We start from the raw sequence: 22,567 nt of genomic DNA on the forward strand, positions 1-22,567 counted from the left end.
GCCATGTGTCTATCTTTCTCCTTTTGGGTCACAAATACCAGAAGGGCTGTTTCTTCCCTGTCTTTCGTCCAAACGTAGCATACGGCCAAGAGACACCCTCGAAGGTGAGCGGTGCACTTTTTACATGTTGCAATAAATGTAGCTCTTGTGTCTTAATCCCCCGTCCCCCGTCTCATTGGTATCCCTCTTGCCAATCTTAGTAGGGAAGTCAAAGATTGTATGGTCAAAACTCTGAGGCTGGTGCAAAAAGGTTGTGCCGCGAAATCAGCCATCTTGGTAATGCAATTATTAGTTCTACTGGGGGAAGTGAAGTTGTTTCATTCTCTTGTCACAATCATAGGGTGACCACGCTTTCAAGACAAAATACCAGTATGAACAACAACATAAAAGGACTACCCTACTCACACCTCACCACCCCCCCTTTCAATCCCGCACACCAACCCCCTTCCCAACCCAACCCACCTCAAGTCCACTAGCCCCCACCCCCACAGTATTACCAGCGCTCCTGCGAAATAAAACTGTGGGATGTTGACTGTGGAGTTAAACAAGCTAATAGCAAAGGAGCTGCTGCTCTAATTGAAATTTGATGCTTTGATATTTACTTGTTTCTCAGCCAATTTCTGTGGCGCAAGCAGATAATGCATGTGGCTGGGACCTGGAAGGTTGGTGGTTTGAGCTCACCCTGAGATGGCAGAATTTCAGTTTTATGATGTTTAATTAGTTTATAATTGTTGGCAGATTAAGATGTCACCCTCCCGCCTAACTTTCCCAAAACAGTGGATTGTGTTTCCAAATTAAAAACACTCTCGTGATGGGGGGACAGAGCGCCAAATATCTGTCAATCCAGGAAAAACTGAGACGTCTGCTCCCCCTTACACAATCAGCAAAACATGGCCAACAATATGAGCTGCTTAGAATGCACCTTTCCGTTTTCTGCCACAACCACTGGGTTGGCATATTGTTGGGGTGTTGCCTGGCATTATTTGTTGTCCATGGTGCAGCGCTTGATTCAGTAGCATCAAAGAAGTCTTTGAGGCACTATACACACTGTATGGTAATTATAGTGATTTGCAATGCAAATCAATGCAAGTACTGCGCACTAGGAGCCGATTCGCAGCTCTCTTAACAGGTGATGGAATTTTGCTGGAATCAGCCAACTGGCCCACGCTTAGTGGATTCAATGGCTTATGCCACACTGGAAGTCTCGTGGCCAGGCTGTTCTTTTTTGCCTGTCGTGTGCTGCAGCGGTAGCGCCTTCACCTGTTCCAGGGAAAAGATCTAGAGAATAGGAAAGGCAAGTCAAACATTGGACTCATGGGTCGCTAAGAAACTCAAGGCAATGCGGGGTGCAAGATTGAGCCACTTCATCACCCTTCATCACTTTGACACATCAGGGACTGTCCAAGATTAGAGGTCAGTGACGCCCACCCTCATAACAGTACCCAGTACATCTCGAAATAGATGTGTGGCCGACTTCAAGCCCCTGGGCCACACATCTCATTCGGAGCTTTAGTCTTGGGAAGTCTTTGTTTCGTCACAGTTGCCCGACCTTATGAACTCTCTAGAATCATGCATCTTTTAAGGATAGGAGCAAGATATTTATTTTCAGATTCACTCTGTGTTTGCCTGTGGCCCACTTGGTTGCGTCTCTTTCTCTTCCTGCGCCCTCCATCTTGCCGTTCACAGCTCTGTCCAGTACTTCAGTTAACGATCTCTTAATGAAAGACGTGGTAAAGTTCATCTCCACCAGATGGTCAGGCGAGGCGTCCGTCTCATCTCTGTGAATCACGACTTCATTGATCCCAGCTTGAGCTTGAGTGGGTGGAGACCAGGACGCCGGGGAACCGCTCCAGCAGCCGACGCAGCATATCGGACTCCTGCTCTCCAATATCATCCATGAGTGCTCCGATGAAGGAGCCGTGAGCAAGTTCCACCGCTCTCCCCATGGACACTGTGTACCTACCCATGGGTCAAGTCCTAAAAAGATTGTGGGGGAACCCATTAACATATGCGATAGGATGTGACGTCACCACAAATTAGCATATCAAGGTGAAACATGCACATTTCATTCAATTGCACAGGACAAATTGGCATTTGCCTTTCATAAAATAAATACTCAAAAAACCAAGAGAGGATATTTTCTACTAAAAGGATTTCAAAATGATAAAAAAGTGTGCATGTTTTAAACCCCAAGATCAATGCCAATGTTTTCCGTGGAGAGTGCAGACCTATAATGTGACATTTCACCTGTAGTTGTTTATTTTTCACCAGGTTATGTGGTGTTGTGGTGAAGTGCCCCAACACAAACTGTGAACTTGTCGACTGCGGTCTGAATCTCCAGGTCAAGCTTAAAATCATAATTTCGAAAAAGACCAAGTGTATCGTTTTACACACAGCCTCTAAAATACCTGACGTCCGCCCTCTGAAAAAAGTGGAGCGGGCGCCAAATACCCGCACGTATCCTCGACTTGAGCCCTGATGAGGGGTGCAGCCGCTCTCATTGGGTGAAGTCTTTGAGGGTTTTATTTATTTATTTATTAGCATTTTTAAAGCGCGCAGCAGCCCTTAGGCATTGTGGCGCTGTTACAGATAGTCTTAGTGGCTGGGTCTTCAGTCCACAGGGGTCTCGCCCTCATCAGTAGCAGTGACACAAGATTTAAGAGAGAATACTCTGTGGAGCCCCTGGACAAAGGGCTGCAACCAAGCCTCACTCAAGGTGCAAATAAATATCAAAAATTGTTTCAGGCAGTGTCAAATCCAGCATCAAGTCCTTCGTCCTTTCGAGAATGCTATATAAAGTACCATTCACTGTTGGGCAATGATCTCATTCAGTGCTTAGATGCTGGAGGCATTTGGCATGAAGCGCTATATAAGACAACAATATTATTATTATACACATACATTACATATATTGGTAACAGGACGCCAAGACCTTCACAGTCCCGTCCCAAATGACATAGCTGTGGAACGCCAGGGCGTAAGCATTAACCAAAACCTAAATGTGCCATGTGGAGCCTACACTTGTCACGAGGGCAGGCTTATTATATGCGCCTAGCACCTCCCTAGTTATCCCCCATAGTACATGACCGGTCTTTTGGAAGGGATGAAGTGAAAATCCTTTTGGGGATAACCAAAATGGCGCAGCGCGCCTACACTGTCTGGGGAAGGATTGTTGTGTGCTATGACTCAGCGCTCAGAAAATTCCACATGTATTTTTAGCAAAAATAAACGATAGAATGTTTTCTGGGTGAGGGATAGAATTTCTCACCCAGGAAACAAGTGAAGGGGGAGGGAGTGTAGACAACTATAGATATAGCAGCTCTGAAAGGGTTACTATCTGCATAACAAGTGAGAGTGGATGTGTGGACAGCAATATAGCTGCCCTGAGAATGTTCCTATATACATAGCAAGTGGGAGGAGGAAGTGTGGACAGCTATAGAGCTGCCCTGAGAATGTTCCTACCTACATAGCAAGTGGGAGGAGGCAGTGTGGACAGCTAAATAGCTGCCCTGGGAAGGTTCCTATCTACATAGCAAGTGGGAGGAGGAAGTGTGCACAGCTATACAGCTGCCCTGAGAATGTTCCTATCTACATAACAAGTGGGAAGTGGGCGTGTGGACAGCTAAATGGATGCCCTGAAAATGTTCCTATCTCCATAACAAGTGGGATGAGGAAGTGTGGACAGCTATCGAGCTGCCCTGCGACGGTTCCTATCTACATAGCAAGTGGGAGGAGGAGGTGTGGACAGCTAAATAGATGCCCTGAGAAGGTTCCTATCTACATACCCAGTGCTATTGAGCTGCCCTGAGAAGATTCCTATCTACATACCCAGTGGGAGGAAGAGGTGTGGACAGCTATTGAGCTGCGTGAGAAGGTTCCTATCTAGATACCCAGTGGGAGGAAGAGGTGTGGACAGCTATTGAGCTGCGTGAGAAGGTTCCTATCTACATACCCAGTGGGAGGAAGAGGTGTGGACAGCTATTGAGCTGCGTGAGAAGGTTCCTATCTACATACCCAGTGGGAGGAAGAGGTGTGGACAGCTATTGAGCTGCGTGAGAAGGTTCCTATCTACATACCCAGTGGGAGGAAGAGGTGTGGACAGCTATTGAGCTGCGTGAGAAGGTTCCTATCTACATACCCAGTGGGAGGAAGAGGTGTGGACAGCTATTGAGCTGCGTGAGAAGGTTCCTATCTACATACCCAGTGGGAGGAAGAGGTGTGGACAGCTATTGAGCTGCGTGAGAAGATTCCTATCTACATACCCAGTGGGAGGAAGAGGTGTGGACAGCTATTGAGCTGCGTGAGAAGGTTCCTATCTACATACCCAGTGGGAGGGGGAAGTGTGGACAGCTTTATAGCTGCCCTGGGGAGATTCCTATCTACATACCCAAACATATATTGCCATATCACGCGTCATTTTATGAAGATACCTAAGCACCACCCAAATACCCATAGGTCATCTGCAATACATTTTGCGTCCACTAACATAGGCGCCCCTTTATCCACACCAGCATCAATGCAACCATTCTGACAACTGCCCACATGCCTGTGTCCATCCACCCAATAGCCATTTGTCCAACCAATCTATGACTCAGCCCTTATCCAGTTTTCCATCCGTTCATTCATTTATTCATTCTTCCATTCTGCCCCCAAGTAACATCGATAAAAATGCACATAGCATTTGTTGATTGAACGTCTGTAGCACTCCATAGCAACCTATTGACCTTTCATTGTGTACAGAAATACATCATTTCTGCTACCCCAATACTTTCTCTAGCCCCTCAAATGTCTACTCCTACATCTGGCATCATGTATCTAGTTAGCCATCCACTCAACCACAGCTGTATCCAGAAACCTAAGACCAGTCACCTGACCACTCAAGTATGTTCATTCAGCATACCTTCCTTCTATACAATTGTACTCTGCCCATCAGTTTGCCACCCACCAATGGCAGCGCACCCCATGCCACCTACCTACCCTTCTACTAAAGAACCCATCCAGTCTTCACTCCACCACCTCAAACTGATTAGCCGCCTTCTATCAATTTGCTCTCTCATCTTTTCATCTATTGAGTAGGCCACCACCCAAAAGTCCTGGTAGCATCCATCTGTCTACTAAGTCCTCTGTCAACCAAAGCTTTTGTCCTCTCAATTCTCGTATAGCCAGTGGTTGACGGGACACATAGGAATCCTGTAGACTGCAGTGGAAGAACAGGAAGCAGCCATCATTTAATAAAAAGCCTTACACCCACACTTTTGCCAGTTCTGGTTAATGGTGGGATGCAAGAAAGTAGGTGCAGCAGGGGACTTAAGTGGGAGGACAGGTCCTGCGGAAGTTAGTTTGGATGCGGTAAGAGATAGATGGGCGACAGGAGAAAGCAAGGGTGGAATACGGGGCAGATTGGAGGGATGTGGCAGGAAACAGAGGGGGGATTTAGTCAGGACACTGCTGAAAAGAGGAATTGATCAGAAACTGAAAGTGATATTAATTATCCAGTGATAAATAATAAAAATAAAAATAATAATTTGGTATTTATATAGTGCTACAAACCCTCAGGTATCTGAGTGCTGCTTATTATTGCCCACGGTGTGTGGTGTGTGGTGCTCATGCCCCGATAATATTGCAGGAAATAATAAAGAATGAATTTTCCAAGATGAAAAATTATTGCAAGAAATAACAGAGGGGGTAAAAAATACCTCAAAGCAGAAAGAATATCAAAATAAAGAAAAGAAAATGTAATGAACAGGGTGGGTTTTAGGTGTAAAAAACGGTTTGGGGTACAATTGGGATAAACGGGAGGGAGACAAGGAGAGTTTACGAGCGGGAGAAGTGTAAAAGGCATTTCAATATTTTTTCCTGCAATATTTATTATACTTTGTAATTGTAATATCACTGTTATTTGCGCAATATAATCACAGTGAACCTGACATTACGTTCATCTGCTTGTATTCTGTGCCACATCACCGCCATAGTAATATCGGAGTGCCTAGGCTTGTGCCCTCGCCAGAGCGATCCATCGCTTAGTCCACTGGAAGAAAGAAAATCGGTGAGGGAAAGATAGAAGGTTAGGAAATTGGGAATGAGATACTGCAGACAGAGGGTGGGAAGGATGAAGCGTGGGAAGAATGCTATGTAATAGCATTGACAGTCCACAAAATGTGCACTTCCCGCTAGCCATTGGCTAGTGATAATTGACTTTGGCGAGTAAGAAATAGTGTTCTGTGTATATGTGGGAAACAGAGGGGGCAAGTAACTTTTTATGCATGCCTAATATTTTGGAACTTGTAATTGTTAAACCTGGCATGGTTGTATGTGAGTTCTGTTAGCTCGACCATGGTTCTGTAAAAGTGTGAAGGTGGAAATGTCCTCAACTAATGTGGTAATTGGGTTGTGTTTTCGAAGGCAGATTTGGAGAATTGTAGGTTAGTACATAATGTAATATCGGATTGATGAGGGTTCTGAGTGTGATCAGGGAAACCTGGGCATTTGGTGGCTTGTTTGCCCGGGTAGCTGTATACATTGCACCCCACTTCAAACTTCGAATATTCCCTCTGCGACTACCAAGAGTGCCATAGTCAATAATAGACCGTGTGTTTAGGTGAATGCTGTTGGTAACAGCAGGTAAGGGAATTGATGCCGAAAAGGTTATTATCTAGAATAGCTTCGATGCCATGTCCTGCTAGACTTTATTTGACTTCTTTCGGAGACAGGGTGGTTGCCTACCTTGGAGAAGGCTACTGGAGCATATCTATAGTCAAAACATAGACTGACCTACCTGTGCAGGTGGAATTGATTAGACTCTGTGAAAAGTGGCAAACCAGGTAAGTTGGGAGAGAATGGCCAGATGTGTGTTCCTCTGTGTGCAATGACAGTATGGTAGGTACCCTTCTGTTATGTTATGTATTGTCATGTTACAGTGCTTTGATTTTTTCCATAATTCTGTGACACGCTTGGTTACTTGTACAGTGATTTATGCCACCATGCGGCCACACCGTGGGACTGTGGGGCAGGTAGGAAATCTTTCAGGTTACAAGGCAGCAACGTTAACACCCAAGACCACCCCGAGAACCCCTCAGCTGGCCAAGCAGCCAAAGTAGAGAGAATAGGGGTGAAACAGAAGTGAATATGTGCCACAACCATCTCACCAGCAGGAGAAATGGTGATCTGCATGCACGACCATTCTGAATGAATGTATTGTGGTGTGCTTTGCTGAGTTTTGCGGTGAGGGTTAACTGGTGTAGCCTGTGCCTGCCGTTATTCAGAGTCATTTCGATGTTTGAGCTTGTGCTGCAGTCTTGTCCATGAGCCCTTCCAGTCGCTCATCCCCTCAATCCACACTGCCGCCCTTCCAGCCTCCTCTGTATCGTTTCACTGCCTATATTTGCAGAAGTAGTGTAGATGGGTGCCTGCACGGTGTATCGTTCAGTGGGGAGAGAGTGAGATCTGCAATAATGCCCTTGGCCCAAGTGCACCTGTCAGTCAATATGCTGTATGGGTGCGAGTTCCTGCATTGACGGAGAGCCCGAGCTGGCAGGTTGATGCAACCGCTTCAGCAGCGTTTCTGAGAAATCTGGACAGGATGTCTAACAATATAAGAAAGTAGGAAAAGAACAGGAAAGGGCCTAGAGCAGTGGTCCTCAAACTGTGGGGCTGGCCCCCCTAGGGGGGCCCGAAGGATGTCAAGGGGGGATGCAAAGCTCTCCCAAAAGGGAGTGCGGTGACTGCTTTTAATAGAAAATATAAATAGATATGGCATCTGGGGTGGATGGCAACAATATTGTTGCACATGGGGGTCGCCAGCATGAAAAAGTTTGAATACCACTGGCCTAGAGGATAGCTAAGGGCAACGTTTGTCTTGGGCCAATGCAGCACTGAGCAACACAGGTTTGAATCCTGGGGCCCGCTGCTTAGAGACCGGTCTCTGGTGTTAAGCACGTAATAAAAACCTAATTAATTCATTAATTTACATGCAAATAAGCTACTGAACTGTCTAGTCCTCATCGTTCAACCCTACACTTTGTTCTCCCCATGTGTAACTTGTCCTCCCCACTTGTTTTGATTGGCAGTGGGATTGAGTTGGGTGAGAGTGGCAGGCCGTCCTTTACAATGTTCTCCCATTTTTCTTCCCCAGTACCAAGGCCGCACCGATTACATGCAGCTGTACGTCATCACCTGGGTGGGCATTGTGATTTCCCTGGTCTGCCTGGCCATCTGTATTTCCACCTTCTGCCTGCTCCGCGGCCTCCAAACCGACCGCAACACCATCCACAAGAACCTGTGCATCAACCTGTTCATCGCTGAGCTGCTCTTCCTCATTGGCATCGACAAGACCCAGAATGAGGTGAGGAACCGTGGCAGAGCTAAGGTCCGTAAGACCCAGCCTGACGTGAGGGACGGGGCAAAGCTAAGGTTGGCGAGATCCAGAACAAGCTCAGGGCCCGTGATCGAACTAAGCTTGGCAAGACCCAGCCTGGAGTGAGGGGGTGGGGTGGAGCTAAACTTGGCAAGACCCAGCCTGGAGTGAGGGGGTGGGGTGGAGCTAAGCTTGGCAAGACCCAGCCTGGAGTGAAGGGGTGGGGTGGAGCTAAGCTTGGCAAGACCCAGCCTGGAGTGAGGGGGTGGGGTGGAGCTAAGCTTGGCAAGACCCAGCCTGGAGTGAGGGGGTGGGGTGGAGCTAAGCTTGGCAAGACCCAGCCTGGAGTGAGGGGGTGGGGTGGAGCTAAGCTTGGCAAGACCCAGCCTGGAGTGAGGGGGTGGGGTGGAGCTAAGCTTGGCAAGAGCCAGCCTGGAGTGAGGGACTGGAGTGGAGCTAAGCTTGGCAAGACCCAGCCTGGAGTGAGGGGGTGGGGTGGAGCTAAGCTTGGCAAGACCCAGCCTGGAGTGAGGGGGTGGGGTGGAGCTAAGCTTGGCAAGACCCAGCCTGGAGTGAGGGGGTGGGGTGGAGCTAAGCTTGGCAAGAGCCAGCCTGGAGTGAGGGACTGGAGTGGAGCTAAGCTTGGCAAGAGCCAGCCTGGAGTGAGGGGGTGGGGTGGAGCTAAGCTTGGCAAGACCCAGCCTGGAGTGAGGGGGTGGGGTGGAGCTAAGCTTGGCAAGACCCAGCCTGGAGTGAGGGGGTGGGGTGGAGCTAAGCTTGGCAAGACCCAGCCTGGAGTGAGGGGGTGGGGTGGAGCTAAGCTTGGCAAGACCCAGCCTGGAGTGAAGGGGTGGGGTGGAGCTAAGCTTGGCAAGACCCAGCCTGGAGTGAGGGGGTGGGGTGGAGCTAAGCTTGGCAAGACCCAGCCTGGAGTGAGGGGGGAGGGGTGGAGCTAAGCTTGGCAAGACCCAGCCTGGAGTGAGGGACTGGAGTGGAGCTAAGCTTGGCAAGAGCCAGCCTGGAGGGAGGGGGTGGGGTGGAGCTAAGCTTGGCAAGACCCAGCCTGGAGTGAGGGGGTGGGGTGGAGCTAAGCTTGGCAAGACCCAGCCTGGAGTGAAGGGGTGGGGTGGAGCTAAGCTTGGCAAGACCCAGCCTGGAGTGAGGGGGTGGGGTGGAGCTAAGCTTGGCAAGACCCAGCCTGGAGTGAGGGGGTGGGGTGGAGCTAAGCTTGGCAAGAGCCAGCCTGGAGTGAGGGACTGGGGTGGAGCTAAGCTTGGCAAGACCCAGCCTGGAGTGAGGGGGTGGGGTGGAGCTAAGCTTGGCAAGACCCAGCCTGGAGTGAGGGGGTGGGGTGGAGCTAAGCTTGGCAAGACCCAGCCTGGAGTGAGGGGGTGGGGTGGAGCTAAGCTTGGCAAGAGCCAGCCTGGAGTGAGGGACTGGAGTGGAGCTAAGCTTGGCAAGAGCCAGCCTGGAGTGAGGGGGTGGGGTGGAGCTAAGCTTGGCAAGACCCAGCCTGGAGTGAGGGGGTGGGGTGGAGCTAAGCTTGGCAAGACCCAGCCTGGAGTGAGGGGGTGGGGTGGAGCTAAGCTTGGCAAGACCCAGCCTGGAGTGAGGGGGTGGGGTGGAGCTAAGCTTGGCAAGACCCAGCCTGGAGTGAGGGGGTGGGGTGGAGATAAGCTTGGCAAGAGCCAGCCTGGAGTGAGGGACTGGAGTGGAACTAAGGTGGGCAAGATCCACAATAAGGTCAGGGACTGGGTTTTAACTAAGGTTCGTAAGGCACAGTTTGAGGCGAGAGGCTGGAATGGAGCTAAGGTTGCCAAGACTCGGTCTGAGGTGAGGCACCAGAACAGAGCTAAAGTTGTCATGAACCAGCCTGTAGGGAGGGACGGCGCAGGGGTAAGGTTGTCAAGACATAGAGTGATGTGAGGGAGTGGAGCAGAGCTAAGGTTGACAAGTCCCAGAATGAGGTGAGTGACATGGGAGGAGATACGGTTGGCAAGACCCAGCCAGGAGTGTGGGGCTTGGGTGGACCCATCCTGAACTGGTGGCCGGGGCTCAGGTCTTTTGGGAGGGCGACTAATGTTGGCAAGACTCAGAAGGAGGTCAGGGACTGGGTGTAAATCAGAATGGTAAGACATTCTGAGGTGAGGGGCTGGGTTAAAGCTAAGGTTCCCAAGACTCAGCCTTAGGTGAGGGACCAGAGCCGAGCTAAGGTTGGCAAGACGCAGCCTGAAGTGAGGTGACATGGTGGAGCTAAGGTTCCAAGCCCCTGCCTGAAATGGAAATGAGGATGGCAAGACACAGGTAAGGGGCTAGGATGGAGTGAAGGTTGTCAGAACCCATACTGAGGTTAGGGACCGGGTGGATCGAAGGTCAGAAAGGCCCGGGCAGAGCTGAGGTCCATATGACCCAGTAGTAGAGCAGGAACTGTGGGGTAGCCAAGGTTGACAAGGCCCAATATGAGATGATGGGTCAGAGTGGGACTAAGGTTGGGAAGACCCAGTCTGAGGTGAAGCACCAGGATATAGCCGCAGTTGACATGACTCAGTATGAGGGCAGGGTCTATGGTTTAGCTAAGGTTGGCAGTGCGAGGTGATGAGCCAGAGTGGGACTAAGGTGAATACGTGAAAAGAGGCTTCGGAGAGGTGTGGTCCATGGATGAAAGGCAAGGAAGGAGCATAAAACCTCGGGGAAAGGAATGGACTTCCGAAGAGGAAAACAAAGGGAGTAAGTGGTGGCGAATAGAGAAGGTGATAGAAAGGCTGGAATTTGGGGGGAACAGCCCAGGCCTCAGGAGATGGGGACATGAATGGGGCAAAGGTTGTTGTAGTGCAGCAGTAATTTACGAATAAAGCGGAGATAGGAGGAGGGTACTGCAGGACATAGGGAGTGAATCCCTGTAGGGGATGGGTTGTAACTAGTGTAAGGGGGCCGGAGGAGGGGCGATGATGAGAAGAGGGCCGATGATGGGAGGAGAGGCGATGATGGGAGGAGTGGCCGGAGGAGGGGCGATGATGAGAGGAGAGGCGATGATGGGAGGAGTGGCGCTGATAGGAGGAGAGGCAATGATAGGAGGAGAGGCAATGATGGGAGGAGAGGCGCTGATGGGAGGAGAGGTGCTGATAGGAGGAGAGGTGATGATGCGAGGAGAGGTGATGATGCGAGGAGAGGCGATGATGGAAGGAGAGGCGATGATGGGAGCAGAGACTCTGAAGGGAGCAGAGACTCTGATGGGAGCAGAGACGCTGATAGGAGGAGAGGTGATGATGGGAGGAGAGGTGATGATGGGAGGAGAGACGATGATGGGAGGAGAGACGCTGATGGGAGGAGAGACGCTGATGGGAGGAGAGGCGATGATGGGAGGAGAGGCGCTGATGGGAGGAGAGGCGATGATGGAAGGAGAGGCGATGATGGGAGCAGAGACTCTGAAGGGAGCAGAGACGCTGATGGGAGGAGAGACGCTGATGGGAGGAGAGACTCTGATGGGAGCAGAGACGCTGATATTAGAAGAGACGCTGATAGGAGGAGAGGCGATGATGGGAGGAGAGGAGCTGATGGGAAGGGAGGCGCTGAAGATACGTAAACCGGAGCAGAGGCTTCCATATAAAGGGAGATGCTGGTTGTGAATTGTAGGCGCTGCAAGGAAAGGGGGCTTTAAGTGGAGTCCCTGGACTACAAGAAGTAGAGCGTGGGAGGGCAGAATCAGTGCCTGAGAGCAGCGAAGAGGCACACAGGCTGGGAGAAGAATGGGTCAGGCTATAAGGGCAATGGTGAATGCTGAGGGGACAGTAGAAGAGGGCAGGAAGCAGAGGCAAGGATTATAAGGTCAGAGGCTGAGAGAAGAGGTTGGGAGTAGAGTGCCAGAGGCTATGAGCAGTGGTTAGAAGAATAGTGGCAGATGATTGGGGCGATGGGTATAGCCTGGGAGGAGAAGGACTGAGCCTAGGAGAGGAGCTCAGCCTGAAAGAGGAAGGACAGGGGCTAGTGAAATAAGGGCACAGCCTCCTGAGAGAAGGACTGAGGCACATGCTATGACGAGTAAGGCTGAGGCTGGGAGCAAAGGATGAGAGAAGAGCACAGTTATGGGCTAAGGTTGGGACAAGGGCAGAGAAGGGATGAGGCTAGTGAGAGACGGACTGTAGCAAGTTAGTGAAGTGCATCCGATATTGAGGAAAGGTCAGAGGCTGGTGAGAGAAGGGCAGGGGCACATGGGAGAAAAGCTGAGGCTGTAAACATAGGAGAGGCTAAGTAGGAGATTGGTAGAGGGAAGGGGGAAATGGTTAGATGCTGGGGGAAATGGGCAGAGGCTAGAGGGAAATGGGTGGAGGCTAGAGGGAAAGGGTCAGAGGCTAGAGGGAAATGGGCAGAGGCTAGAGGGAAATGGGTGGAGGCTAGCGGGAAAGGGTCAGAGGCTAGAGGGAAATGGGCAGAGGCTAGAGGGAAATGGGCAGAGGCTAGAGGGAAATGGATGGAGGCTAGAGGGAAATGGGCAGAGGCTAGAGGGAAATGGGGAGAGGCTAGGGGGAGATGTGCAGGTGCTATGGGAAGATGCACAGAGGCTAGGGGAAAATGCGCAGAGGCTAGGTGCAAATGCGCAGAGGCTAGGTGCAAATGCGCAGAGGCTAGGGGCAAATGCACAGAGGCCTGGGGCGAATATGAAGAGGCCAGGGGCGAATGTGCAGAGGCCAGGGGCAAATGCACAGAGGCTAGGTGAAGATAGACAGAGGCTAGGTGGAGATGGACAGAGGCTGGGGGAGATGGACAGAGGCTAGAGGGAAATGGGTAGAGGCTAGGAGAAATGGACGGAGGATAGAGGGAGATGGACAGGTGCTAGGGGGTGATGGACAGAGGCTAGTGGGAAATGGACAAAGACTAGAAGGAAATGGGCAGAGGCTAGGGGGGATGGGGAGAAGCTAGAGGGGAATGGGTAGAGGCTAGGAGAAATGGACGGAGGATAGAGGGAGATGGACAGGTGCTAGGTGGTGATGGACAGAAGCTGGGGAAATGGACAGGAGCTAGGGGGCGGTGGACCAGGGGCTAAGGAGAGATGGGCAGATGCTATGGGGCGAAGGACAGGGGCTAGCTGGAGAGGGACAGGGGCTAGCGGGAGATGGACAGGAGCTAGGGGGAGATGGACAGGTGCTAGGGGGAGATGAACAAAGGCTGAGGGCAAGGACAGGGGCTAGCGGGAGAAGGACAGGGGCGAAGGGGAGACAGACAGACGCTAAGGGGAGATGAACAGACGGAGTGGTTGGGAGAAGAAGGGTAAAATCTGGGAGAAGAGCGGAGGCTGGAAGGAAAGGGAGGGGGGGTCAGCAAAAGGAATATTGACGATTAGGTTTTGGTAGCAGGTGGAGTCTGTCATGCTCATCCCTACCAACGACTAACACAAATCTCACATTAGGAGTGGGTACAGGGAGGGTAGTTAGGGCTCTACAGTTTTAGTCATTAGGCTTTGTCCACTATTACAACAACCATTCTTAGTTGTCCTCTATCTGGGGGATTGGTTCATTTCTCTGTTATCTCAGTGCCACTCCCTCTGATACTTAGACTCGAACTCTGGTCACCTCCTACACTCCTTACTGACATCTGTTCACTTTCTACTCTCCTTACTGACATCAGTTTACCCCCTACACTCCTTAATGACACCTGTTCACCTCCTACATTCCTTACTGACATCAGTTCACCCCTACACTCCTTAATGACACCTGTTCACCTCCTACATTCCTTACTGACATCAGTTCACCCCCTACACTCCTTAATGACACCTGTTCACCTCCTACATTCCTTACCGACATCAGTTCACCCCCTACACTCCTTAATGACACCTGTTCACCTCCTACATTCCTTACTGACATCAGTTCACCCCCTACACTCCTTAATGACATCTGTTCACCTCCTACATTCCTTACTGACATCAGTTCACCCCTACACTCCTTAATGACATCTGTTCACCTCCTACATTCCTTACTGACATCAGTTCACCACCTACACTCCTTAATGACATCTGTTCACCTCCTACATTCCTTACTGACATCAGTTCACCACCTACACTCCTTAATGACATCTGTTCACCTTCTATACTCCTTACTGACACCTGGCCACCTCTAATACCCGTTATGACCTCTGCTCATCTCAAAAGTCCCTTACTGACCAATGCCCTGTAGTTGTTTCTGGCCTTCTCACACCATTTGCATTTCTTTGTACTAGTCTCTCTACATCTCATCCTCTAGTTCCCTGATTATCTCCCATCCTCTCCTATCCACCTATTCTGCTCCTCGTTTCTGGTTAGCTCTGATTTGCTCAGACCGATCTTACTTTCTCTCTTCATCAGTTCATGTCTTGTCTACTCACGCCACCTCTGTTCCTCATTTCATTTCTGTTTATCCCTGATCTGTTGACACCTACCTGACTTCCCCTCTAACTTTTATTTTACCTCATATCTACCAACACCCACCTGCTTTTTCTGGGCTCTTATTCAATACTGCCCGTTTACCTCTGAACGTCTCAAGTCTCTCCCACCTCTCTTATTACCTCTGATTCTCACACACCTGCTTCTCTCTCTTTACCTCTCTAGCTACCTCTGATACTTCCACGCCTACTTCTCTTCCTCACCACCTCCCTAATTACCTCTGACCCTCTCACCACTTCCCTAATTACCTCTGACCCTCTCACCAACTCTCTAATTACCTCTGATCCTCTCGCCACCTTTCTAATGACCTCTGATCCTCACACCTACTTCTCTACATTTCCACCTTTCTAATTACCTCGGATCCTCGCACACCTACGTTTCTTCCTCGTCACCTCTCTGGTTACCTCTGATCCTCACACCTACTTTACTTCCTCTCCACCTCTCTGGTTACTCCTGATCTTCTCTCACCTACTTTTCTTTCTCGTTACCTCGTATCCTCTCACACCTACGTTTCTTCCTCGTCACCTCTCTGGTTTCCTCTGATCCTCACACCTACGTTTCTTCCTCGTCCACTCTCTGATTACCTCTGATCCTCTCTCACCTACGTTTCTTCCTCGTCACCTCTCTGGTTACTCCTGATCCTCTCTCACCTACGTTTCTTCTTCGTCACCTCTCTGGTTACCTCTGATCCTCTCTCACCTATGTTTCTTCCTCGTCACCTCTCTGGTTACCTCTGATCCTGTCTCACCTACGTTTCTTCCTCGTCACCTCTCTGGTTACCTCTGATCCTCTCTCACCTACTTTTCTTCCTCGTCACCTAACTGGTTACCTCTGATCATCTCACACCTACGTTTCTTCCTTGTCACCTCTCTGGTTACCTCTGATCCTCTCACACCTACGTTTCTTCCTCGTCACCTCTCTGGTTACCTCTGATCCTCCCACACCTACTTTTTATTCCTCGTCACCGCTCTGGTTACCTCTGATCCTCTCCCACCTACTTTTCTTCCTCGTCACCTCTCTGGTTACCTCTGATCCTCTCTCACCTATGTTTCTTCCTCGTCACCTCTCTGGTTACCTCTGATCCTCTAACACCTACTTTTCTTCCTCGTCACCTCTCTGGTTACCTCTGATCCTCTCTCACCCACTTTTCTTCCTCACCACCTCTCTGGTTACCTCTGATCCTCTCTCACCTACGTTTCTTCCTCGTCACCTCTCTGGTTACCTCTGATCCTCTCACACCCACTTTTCTTCCTCGTCACCTCTCTGGTTACCTCTGATCCTCTCTCACCCACGTTTCTTCCTCGTCACCTCCCTGGTTACCTCTGATCCTCTCACACCTACTTTTCTTCCTCGTCACCTCTCTGGTTACCTCTGATCCTCTCTCACCTACGTTTCTTCCTCGTCACCTCTCTGGTTACCTCTGATCCTCTCTCACCTACGTTTCTTCCTCGTCACCTCTCTGGTTACCTCTGATCCTCTCTCACCCACTTTTGTTCCTCTCCACCTCTCTGGTTACCTCTGATCCTCTCACACCTACTTCTCTTCCTCTGCCTCTCTCTCATTCAGATTGCCTGTCCTATCTTTGCTGGCCTGCTGCACTATTTCTTTCTGGCTGCCTTCTCCTGGATGTGTTTAGAGGGGGTCCATCTCTACCTGATGCTGGTGGAGGTCTTTGAGAGCGAATATTCCCGCAAGAAGTATTACTATCTGTGTGGCTACTTTTTCCCAGCTCTGGTGGTGGGCATCGCTGCTGCCATCGACTATCGCAGCTACGGCACTGACAAAGCGTAAGTACTGCTCATCGGCTGTTGCATGTGGAGATGGACACCAGGTCTGCTCTTGATACATGGTCTCAGCAGATGTGGTGGATATGTGTAACTTGCTTTAGGGACTTGAAAACCGACTGCATTGTGGGGCTCTATGGGAACTATAGAGGTCCTCATGCTATACAGTGAAGTTTGCTGTCCACACAATGTTGCAACTCAAAAGAAAGCTATGCTACATACAAGGAAGGACAGTGTCCAGTCATTCTTTCGAAAAAATAGTTGTGAAAGACAAAAGTTCAGAATACAAAGTTTCGGAAAAATAAATTCATTTTAAAAAGAAAATGGGGGAGCTTGGTGGGAAAAAATGCATTTTAAACTTTTTTTTTGAGACTTGTGTGTCAAAACTTTTTTTTCGAAACTATCACTGTCGAAAAAATCACTATAAACCAGGAAGGACATATCATTCTCCAGGGACATCCTGCAAGCCTTACCAGTGACGATTGTTCGCGAAGTAGTAGTCGCTGCCTGCGCCACCAGATCCCATTTCTTCCTGTGGTGTAAGACCCATCATACTCTTTTGTTGTAGGCTCATTACACGCAACCCCCTGCTTTGGTATGGGAACCAATGTAGTAGGAAAACCATGCATCACCATGGCCAACACCTGTTGGGCTGCAGGGTCTGGTCAATTACGCTAATATAGTAACATCAACACCTTCGGTGCTGCAGGAAACATTATCATAATGATGTATTGGCTGAGCATTGAGGTGTTGAGTAATCCTGGGAAAATCTTTTTGTGCAAACTCTGAATTATTTAAATTTTGGCTGTTTCAAAGTTAATAGGATTACAAATCCTTTGCTGGATTTAGGTGAAAAAGGTTCCTCCCAGGGTTTGTGGCACATTTACAGATGTGTGACCTGAACATTGAAGGTTCAGATGGTTTTATTTAACACTGGCGACCGTGCAAAGGGCAGTGGTGCACAATATAAATCCAATTAACATAACGTTACACTAGGCTATATGACTGGGAATATAGTGACCACAGTTTCCTCGGTCAAATACATGGTCGCAGTGTTATAGCCCCCAGCTGCTTCGTGGCTCAGCTCATGGTTTCCGGAATATGGCACCCAGCAGTGTAGACCCCTACCCGCCACGTGTAATACAAACCAGACATACATTGCCTGGAACACTGCCTTCTGATTTGGGGTAAGTGTGCATGTGTCATGGCCAGGGTCTTGGACCCCTTTTATTTACCTAAGGGCTCTTTCTCCTCTCCCCCTTTTTTTCCTCATATAAAATATAGTGACATTCCCACTACATGGTTTTCCCCCCCTTTGTCTCCCTCTAAGGGAAATAGTGTCAGTCTCATTGCAGCTGAGCTCTTCATTTTGTCCTCTCTTTAAGGGATATAGGCCCCTTCTAACTATCAGGTTAGTTGTCTCACTGTGGGACTCAGTAAGTCCATCTCCTTAAGGGTACTGTTACTTTCTAAGAGTTTGCCTCCTCTGAGCACTGAGGGCCTATCTCCCCTTTGGTGTCAGTTCCTGCTGGATGCTCTTGTCGGGCCCCCCCAGGGTTTGGTGCTCTCCCCTTCAATGGATGGGGAACTGTCATGGCTCTGCCTCTCCTGTTGGCATCCTGCCGGCTCCTGTGCTGCCTCTGCCTCTCCAGGCCTGTGCACCCGTTCTATTATCCTAACCAGCCAATCACAAGCCATCTCTCTTAACTCGAGATCTATGGCTCTCCAGGATTTGCATATCCCACTATCATTCAGCACAGGAGGTATCCCCAGCCCCCTAATTAGGGAAGGACGGTCCCCAGCTGTGACCCTCTTCCTGATGTGTTATGGTGGCATTAAGGAGGATTCTCCCACATAAGAACATTTAAGGGGAGTGAATTCCTAGAGCAGAATTGTATAGTTCCCCTAGTCTATGAAGGAAGTGGGAAGAGCTACAGTATGTGCATTGACCTTGCTGCACCTTGAGGGCTTACTCTGTAAAACCAGAGCCGTGCACCAGAGAATGGTGAGGGCCCAAACTCTGAAGAACAAAAGATATTCGCAGACACGAAAAAAGAAACCGAGGGTATGACCGCAGTGTGATAGCAAGAGTGGTGAAAGAGTACAGGCCGCCATGTTGAACCTGCCTGGTTCAAAGATGGTGGACAGCGCACTTACGCCCTAGGCCAGCTGGGAACTAAGAAGCGACACAAAACACATGGATATCATTAAATTGAATTGGGGAAATACATGAGACGGGAACTGGGGCACGAAATCAGAATGAAAGAGCCTAGCCAATCGCAGTCATTATTGAGCTACTCCTGCCACAGCTTAAAAGAAGGGAGGAGGCAGCTTTTGGTATGGAGTTAGTATAGGACTGCATTCCAGAAAAGTGCTGCGTTAGCGGCAAGAGCACTAGGGGGGAGAACAGTAGGTGGCAAAGCCAAACAGTCAGGTTCTCACGACTGCTCTGTATCCGTGTATTTGTTCCTCCAGCCCTTTTTCATTTATTTCATTGCTCATTGCCTAAAATCTCTCACATTTGGTGATCTCTTTTTTGATACTGTGTGGACCAGATCTGACCACAGAATTTCATGGGGGGATTGCCATCATGCCACATGCAAATATTCATTCCCTCTGTTTTCCTGAACGCCTTTTTAAATGTTCTTTAAGGCACTGTAATATATTTAAGTTGGCTGGGGTGTGAGGGAATCATGTGCTGGCATGATGTCCCACATGTCTGGTTTAGATTTATTGACGTTATTCTGAGAGATTACCTCCTCCATGAACTGCCAGGAAAGGGCATTTGAATATGCAAAGGATCTAGTGTTGTACTTCACCTTCCAAACTAGAGATCGGGTGGAGACACGGGGGGAGGGTGTGGGATGAGAGGCAAGTCTAAAAAAATGTTGTATTTTGCTAATCGACTCTTCTCTTTGGCAGCTGCTGGCTCCGGGTGGACAATTACTTCATCTGGAGCTTCATCGGCCCAGTCTCCTTGGTCATTGTGGTGAGTGTCCCTGGTCTACCTCCGATGTTTGCTCTACCGCTGAGAATTTCCCACGTGCATACCTGTCACAGCACTACATAGGGATAGCCTGGTAGTGTGGAAATGACCGTCACTTTTACCACACCACCATGCTACGAGCTGGGAGGGTGCATGGAGGAAATACCTTCTGCCCTTGACGTGCCCTACCTCCAGACATGATTTTCCAAGGGCAGAAATACTGCCAGATGTAAATGCTCCAAATCCTCAATGGAGTCCTAGGAATGGGGACTAACTCCGCCATTTGGCCACCCATAGTCTCGCAGATTTATGACCAGAGTGGCAGAAATGGTAAAGGAATGTGTTGCTATTTCCCCAGGAAATACCATCAAACTTGTAATGAGGGTCTATGTGCTTCCCCACCATTGGAGGTGCTATCTTAGTAGCTTGCCTTACTAAGGCCCGAGAGCGCATCAATATGGAAAAAGGAGTTTGAGGCGGAAGAGGGAAAGATTGGTTCTGGATTCAGAAAGCACTGTTAGGCTTATCAGTTTCCAGACTATGTGCCAACCTAGCAGAACATAATAGCACTAGTTTGCCTCAACAGACTGCATCGCAACAGCCCTCGTAGGGCATTGGCTGCCTCTCACACCGCTAGCTGAGCTTGGGTGGGTAGTCATGTTTCTGGCTTTAGAAAACACTGGCAGTTTGTTCAGTTCCCAGACTCCGTGCCACCCCGGTAGACAGCGGGCATATCCGGTCTGAATACTTCGTTCCAGAGCAGCGGGTGCTGCTTCCTTCATCCCTGGATCCCTAAGCAACCCTGGGGCCACGTCTGCATCTTATACTAGCAAGAGCGGTGGTGGAAAACCTATTTTCACAGAGTCCTGCAGTGTGATTAGAAATATTAATGAGTGCGACTCCTATATAAAGTTGTTTTTCTGCGGAGTCCGTTCCCCAGCTCCCCTGCGCCCTGGGGCAGGATCGCAGAGCAGGCCAGAGAGCGCATCAATATGGAAAAAGAAGGAGTTTGTCAAACAGTGAAACCACATCAGAGGACTAATCTGCCAGAATCGATCCAAAGCCCACTGCCGGGGGAGGGGCTGCTGAGAAACTTTGTGTGTGCCTTTTTGTGCATGCGTGTGGGTGTGTGTGTGTGCGCGCGCGCGTGCGCGCATATGCGCACTGCATGTGGTAGAACAAAAAATGCTGATATTAACAGCAGGTGTGCCAACTTTTAAATTCACCTTAGGGAGGAGAGTGGTGAGCCTTATGGCATAATTAACCAGTGACCCAGGTGATGTCATGAGAAGTGACGTAACAAGGAGTGAAGCCACAGGAGGGTTTTTAATGATACCCTACTGTCCATCAAAATTTAAGTTGGTACTGGAAGGTTTTAAATTAATCCTGACCTTTGACTTTGCGCTGCACAGCCTCCCATGCAATCATTATTTTAGGTGTTCTGTGCCATTACTCGAAGGGTCCGACCAATCACTTCCATGCAAGTCTTGGTCCTGCCACCAATGGGGATAATTCATTCAGAACTGCTAGGCCATGTCCCCTCTGCACAAGATCACATGCAACCCTCAGAATCTGCTTGTCTTTTTGTAAATCCTATTTTGCATTCAAGCATATTAAAGCGCGATTGGTTAGATGGATTCAGACATGGTAGGGAGTGGTTGATTGGAACTGGGATTTGCCCCAGGTAGGAGCGAAGGGTGGCTGATTACAAATATTAAAGATGCTCTTGGCTTGAAATACTTGCTTGTTGGTAATAGTGGGCCTCCATTGAAGATGTGGACAATTGTCCTGATGAAGGCCATGACAGTTTTATAGTGGTTTGGAGTACTTTTCTAAACTGCAGGCCAGAAACACAGTGTGTCGACATATACATGTTTATTGATGTATGTTGTGTGTTTTGTATAAGGCATGTGTGAGGCTGTACCGTGGAACACAATAATGTCCCTTTGTGGTAAAAGAGACAGAACAATATGAGCAATCTTTGTGTATTCATTGATGTTGTGAAATTATGCTAACCTTGTCTATGCTTGGCTTTTTAATTGTATGTTACATATGTCTGTGTGTCTTTGTACATACTAATCCCACTTTTAACACTTGTGTAGAAGTTTAGTATGTTTACTGCAAGGTGTGCTATTCCATTAATAATGCCCTTATTAATTCTTATCAATTTATAAAAATTATTATAAACTGAGGGATTAGGTGTAGGACTATGGCTCAGAAAGGAGGAGTATAGTGAGGGAAATGTCAATGTTTAACCTATCTGATAATGTCCAAATAAGTGGGGGGTGGAGTGTGTGTGTGTGTGTGATGATGATGATGATACATGAAGTGTCAGGACCGTAGACCAGATACCCCACCCAATTTGTGGTGATTATCTAGGATCCATACATGCAGCTGACGTACTTGGTCGCAGGATGATAGTGTTAACAAAGGCAATGATCGTGGTGGGGAGGATGGCTGCACACAGTGTCCACTGTTTCTCCTGGCAGCACAAAGGCCACATGTCTGCATGAGTCTTTCTATTACCCTGTGTTCTTCTGCAACACCCGCAAGACATCACCATTGGCGTATGTGTCTGTGCGAATACCGTGATCAACTGTGTTGTACACTACATAACGTTTCATGGTCACACATTTGCTCCTTGTGTACATACACATATTTGATATGTGCCTATGGTAAAAATATGTGAGTTTGATTTCACTATACGCACGCGGGGAGGGTGAGCCAACTAATCAGGTGGCTGGAACAGTGGCCGAGAATACACAATCCCTGACCGCTGTTCTAGTCACCCAAGGCCCTTCCCCGGTTAGCATTTTTTCTTTTGTTTTTTTCTAATGTGTGTAGGCAACAGGGAGCCTCTTGCTATTGCCTCCCCACCCACCAAAATCTCCTGATTCCCCTTCCCCCCAACCCAATTTACCTGCGGGACTGGAGCCTTGCGCTCTGGTCCCCAATCCCCTCCCGTCTGGCCACCGCCATTGAAATCGAAAAGGGACTATGGGCCTCATTACGACTTTGGATGTAGCCATGGC

General features: G+C 49.1%; 1 protein-coding gene across 4 annotated transcripts in view; it reads left to right on the top strand.

Annotated features, from left to right (window-relative positions):
- Nucleotides 1–22,567, top strand: part of ADGRL1 (adhesion G protein-coupled receptor L1) — a 979,436-nt gene that overhangs the window by 892,550 nt on the left and 64,319 nt on the right. For all 4 annotated transcript variants that reach the window (XM_069603973.1, XM_069603976.1, XM_069603977.1 and 1 more), the window contains exons 14-16: nucleotides 8,132–8,341; nucleotides 16,332–16,552; nucleotides 19,472–19,538. In XM_069603973.1, coding sequence (XP_069460074.1) covers nucleotides 8,132–8,341; nucleotides 16,332–16,552; nucleotides 19,472–19,538 — 498 coding nt within the window. The remainder of the gene's footprint in view (nucleotides 1–8,131; nucleotides 8,342–16,331; nucleotides 16,553–19,471; nucleotides 19,539–22,567) is intronic.

The sequence above is a fragment of the Ambystoma mexicanum genome, chromosome 3q, assembly GCF_040938575.1.
Source record: "Ambystoma mexicanum isolate Mex_15411 chromosome 3q, UKY_AmexF1_1, whole genome shotgun sequence".
NCBI classification, from domain to species: Eukaryota; Metazoa; Chordata; class Amphibia; order Caudata; family Ambystomatidae; genus Ambystoma; species Ambystoma mexicanum.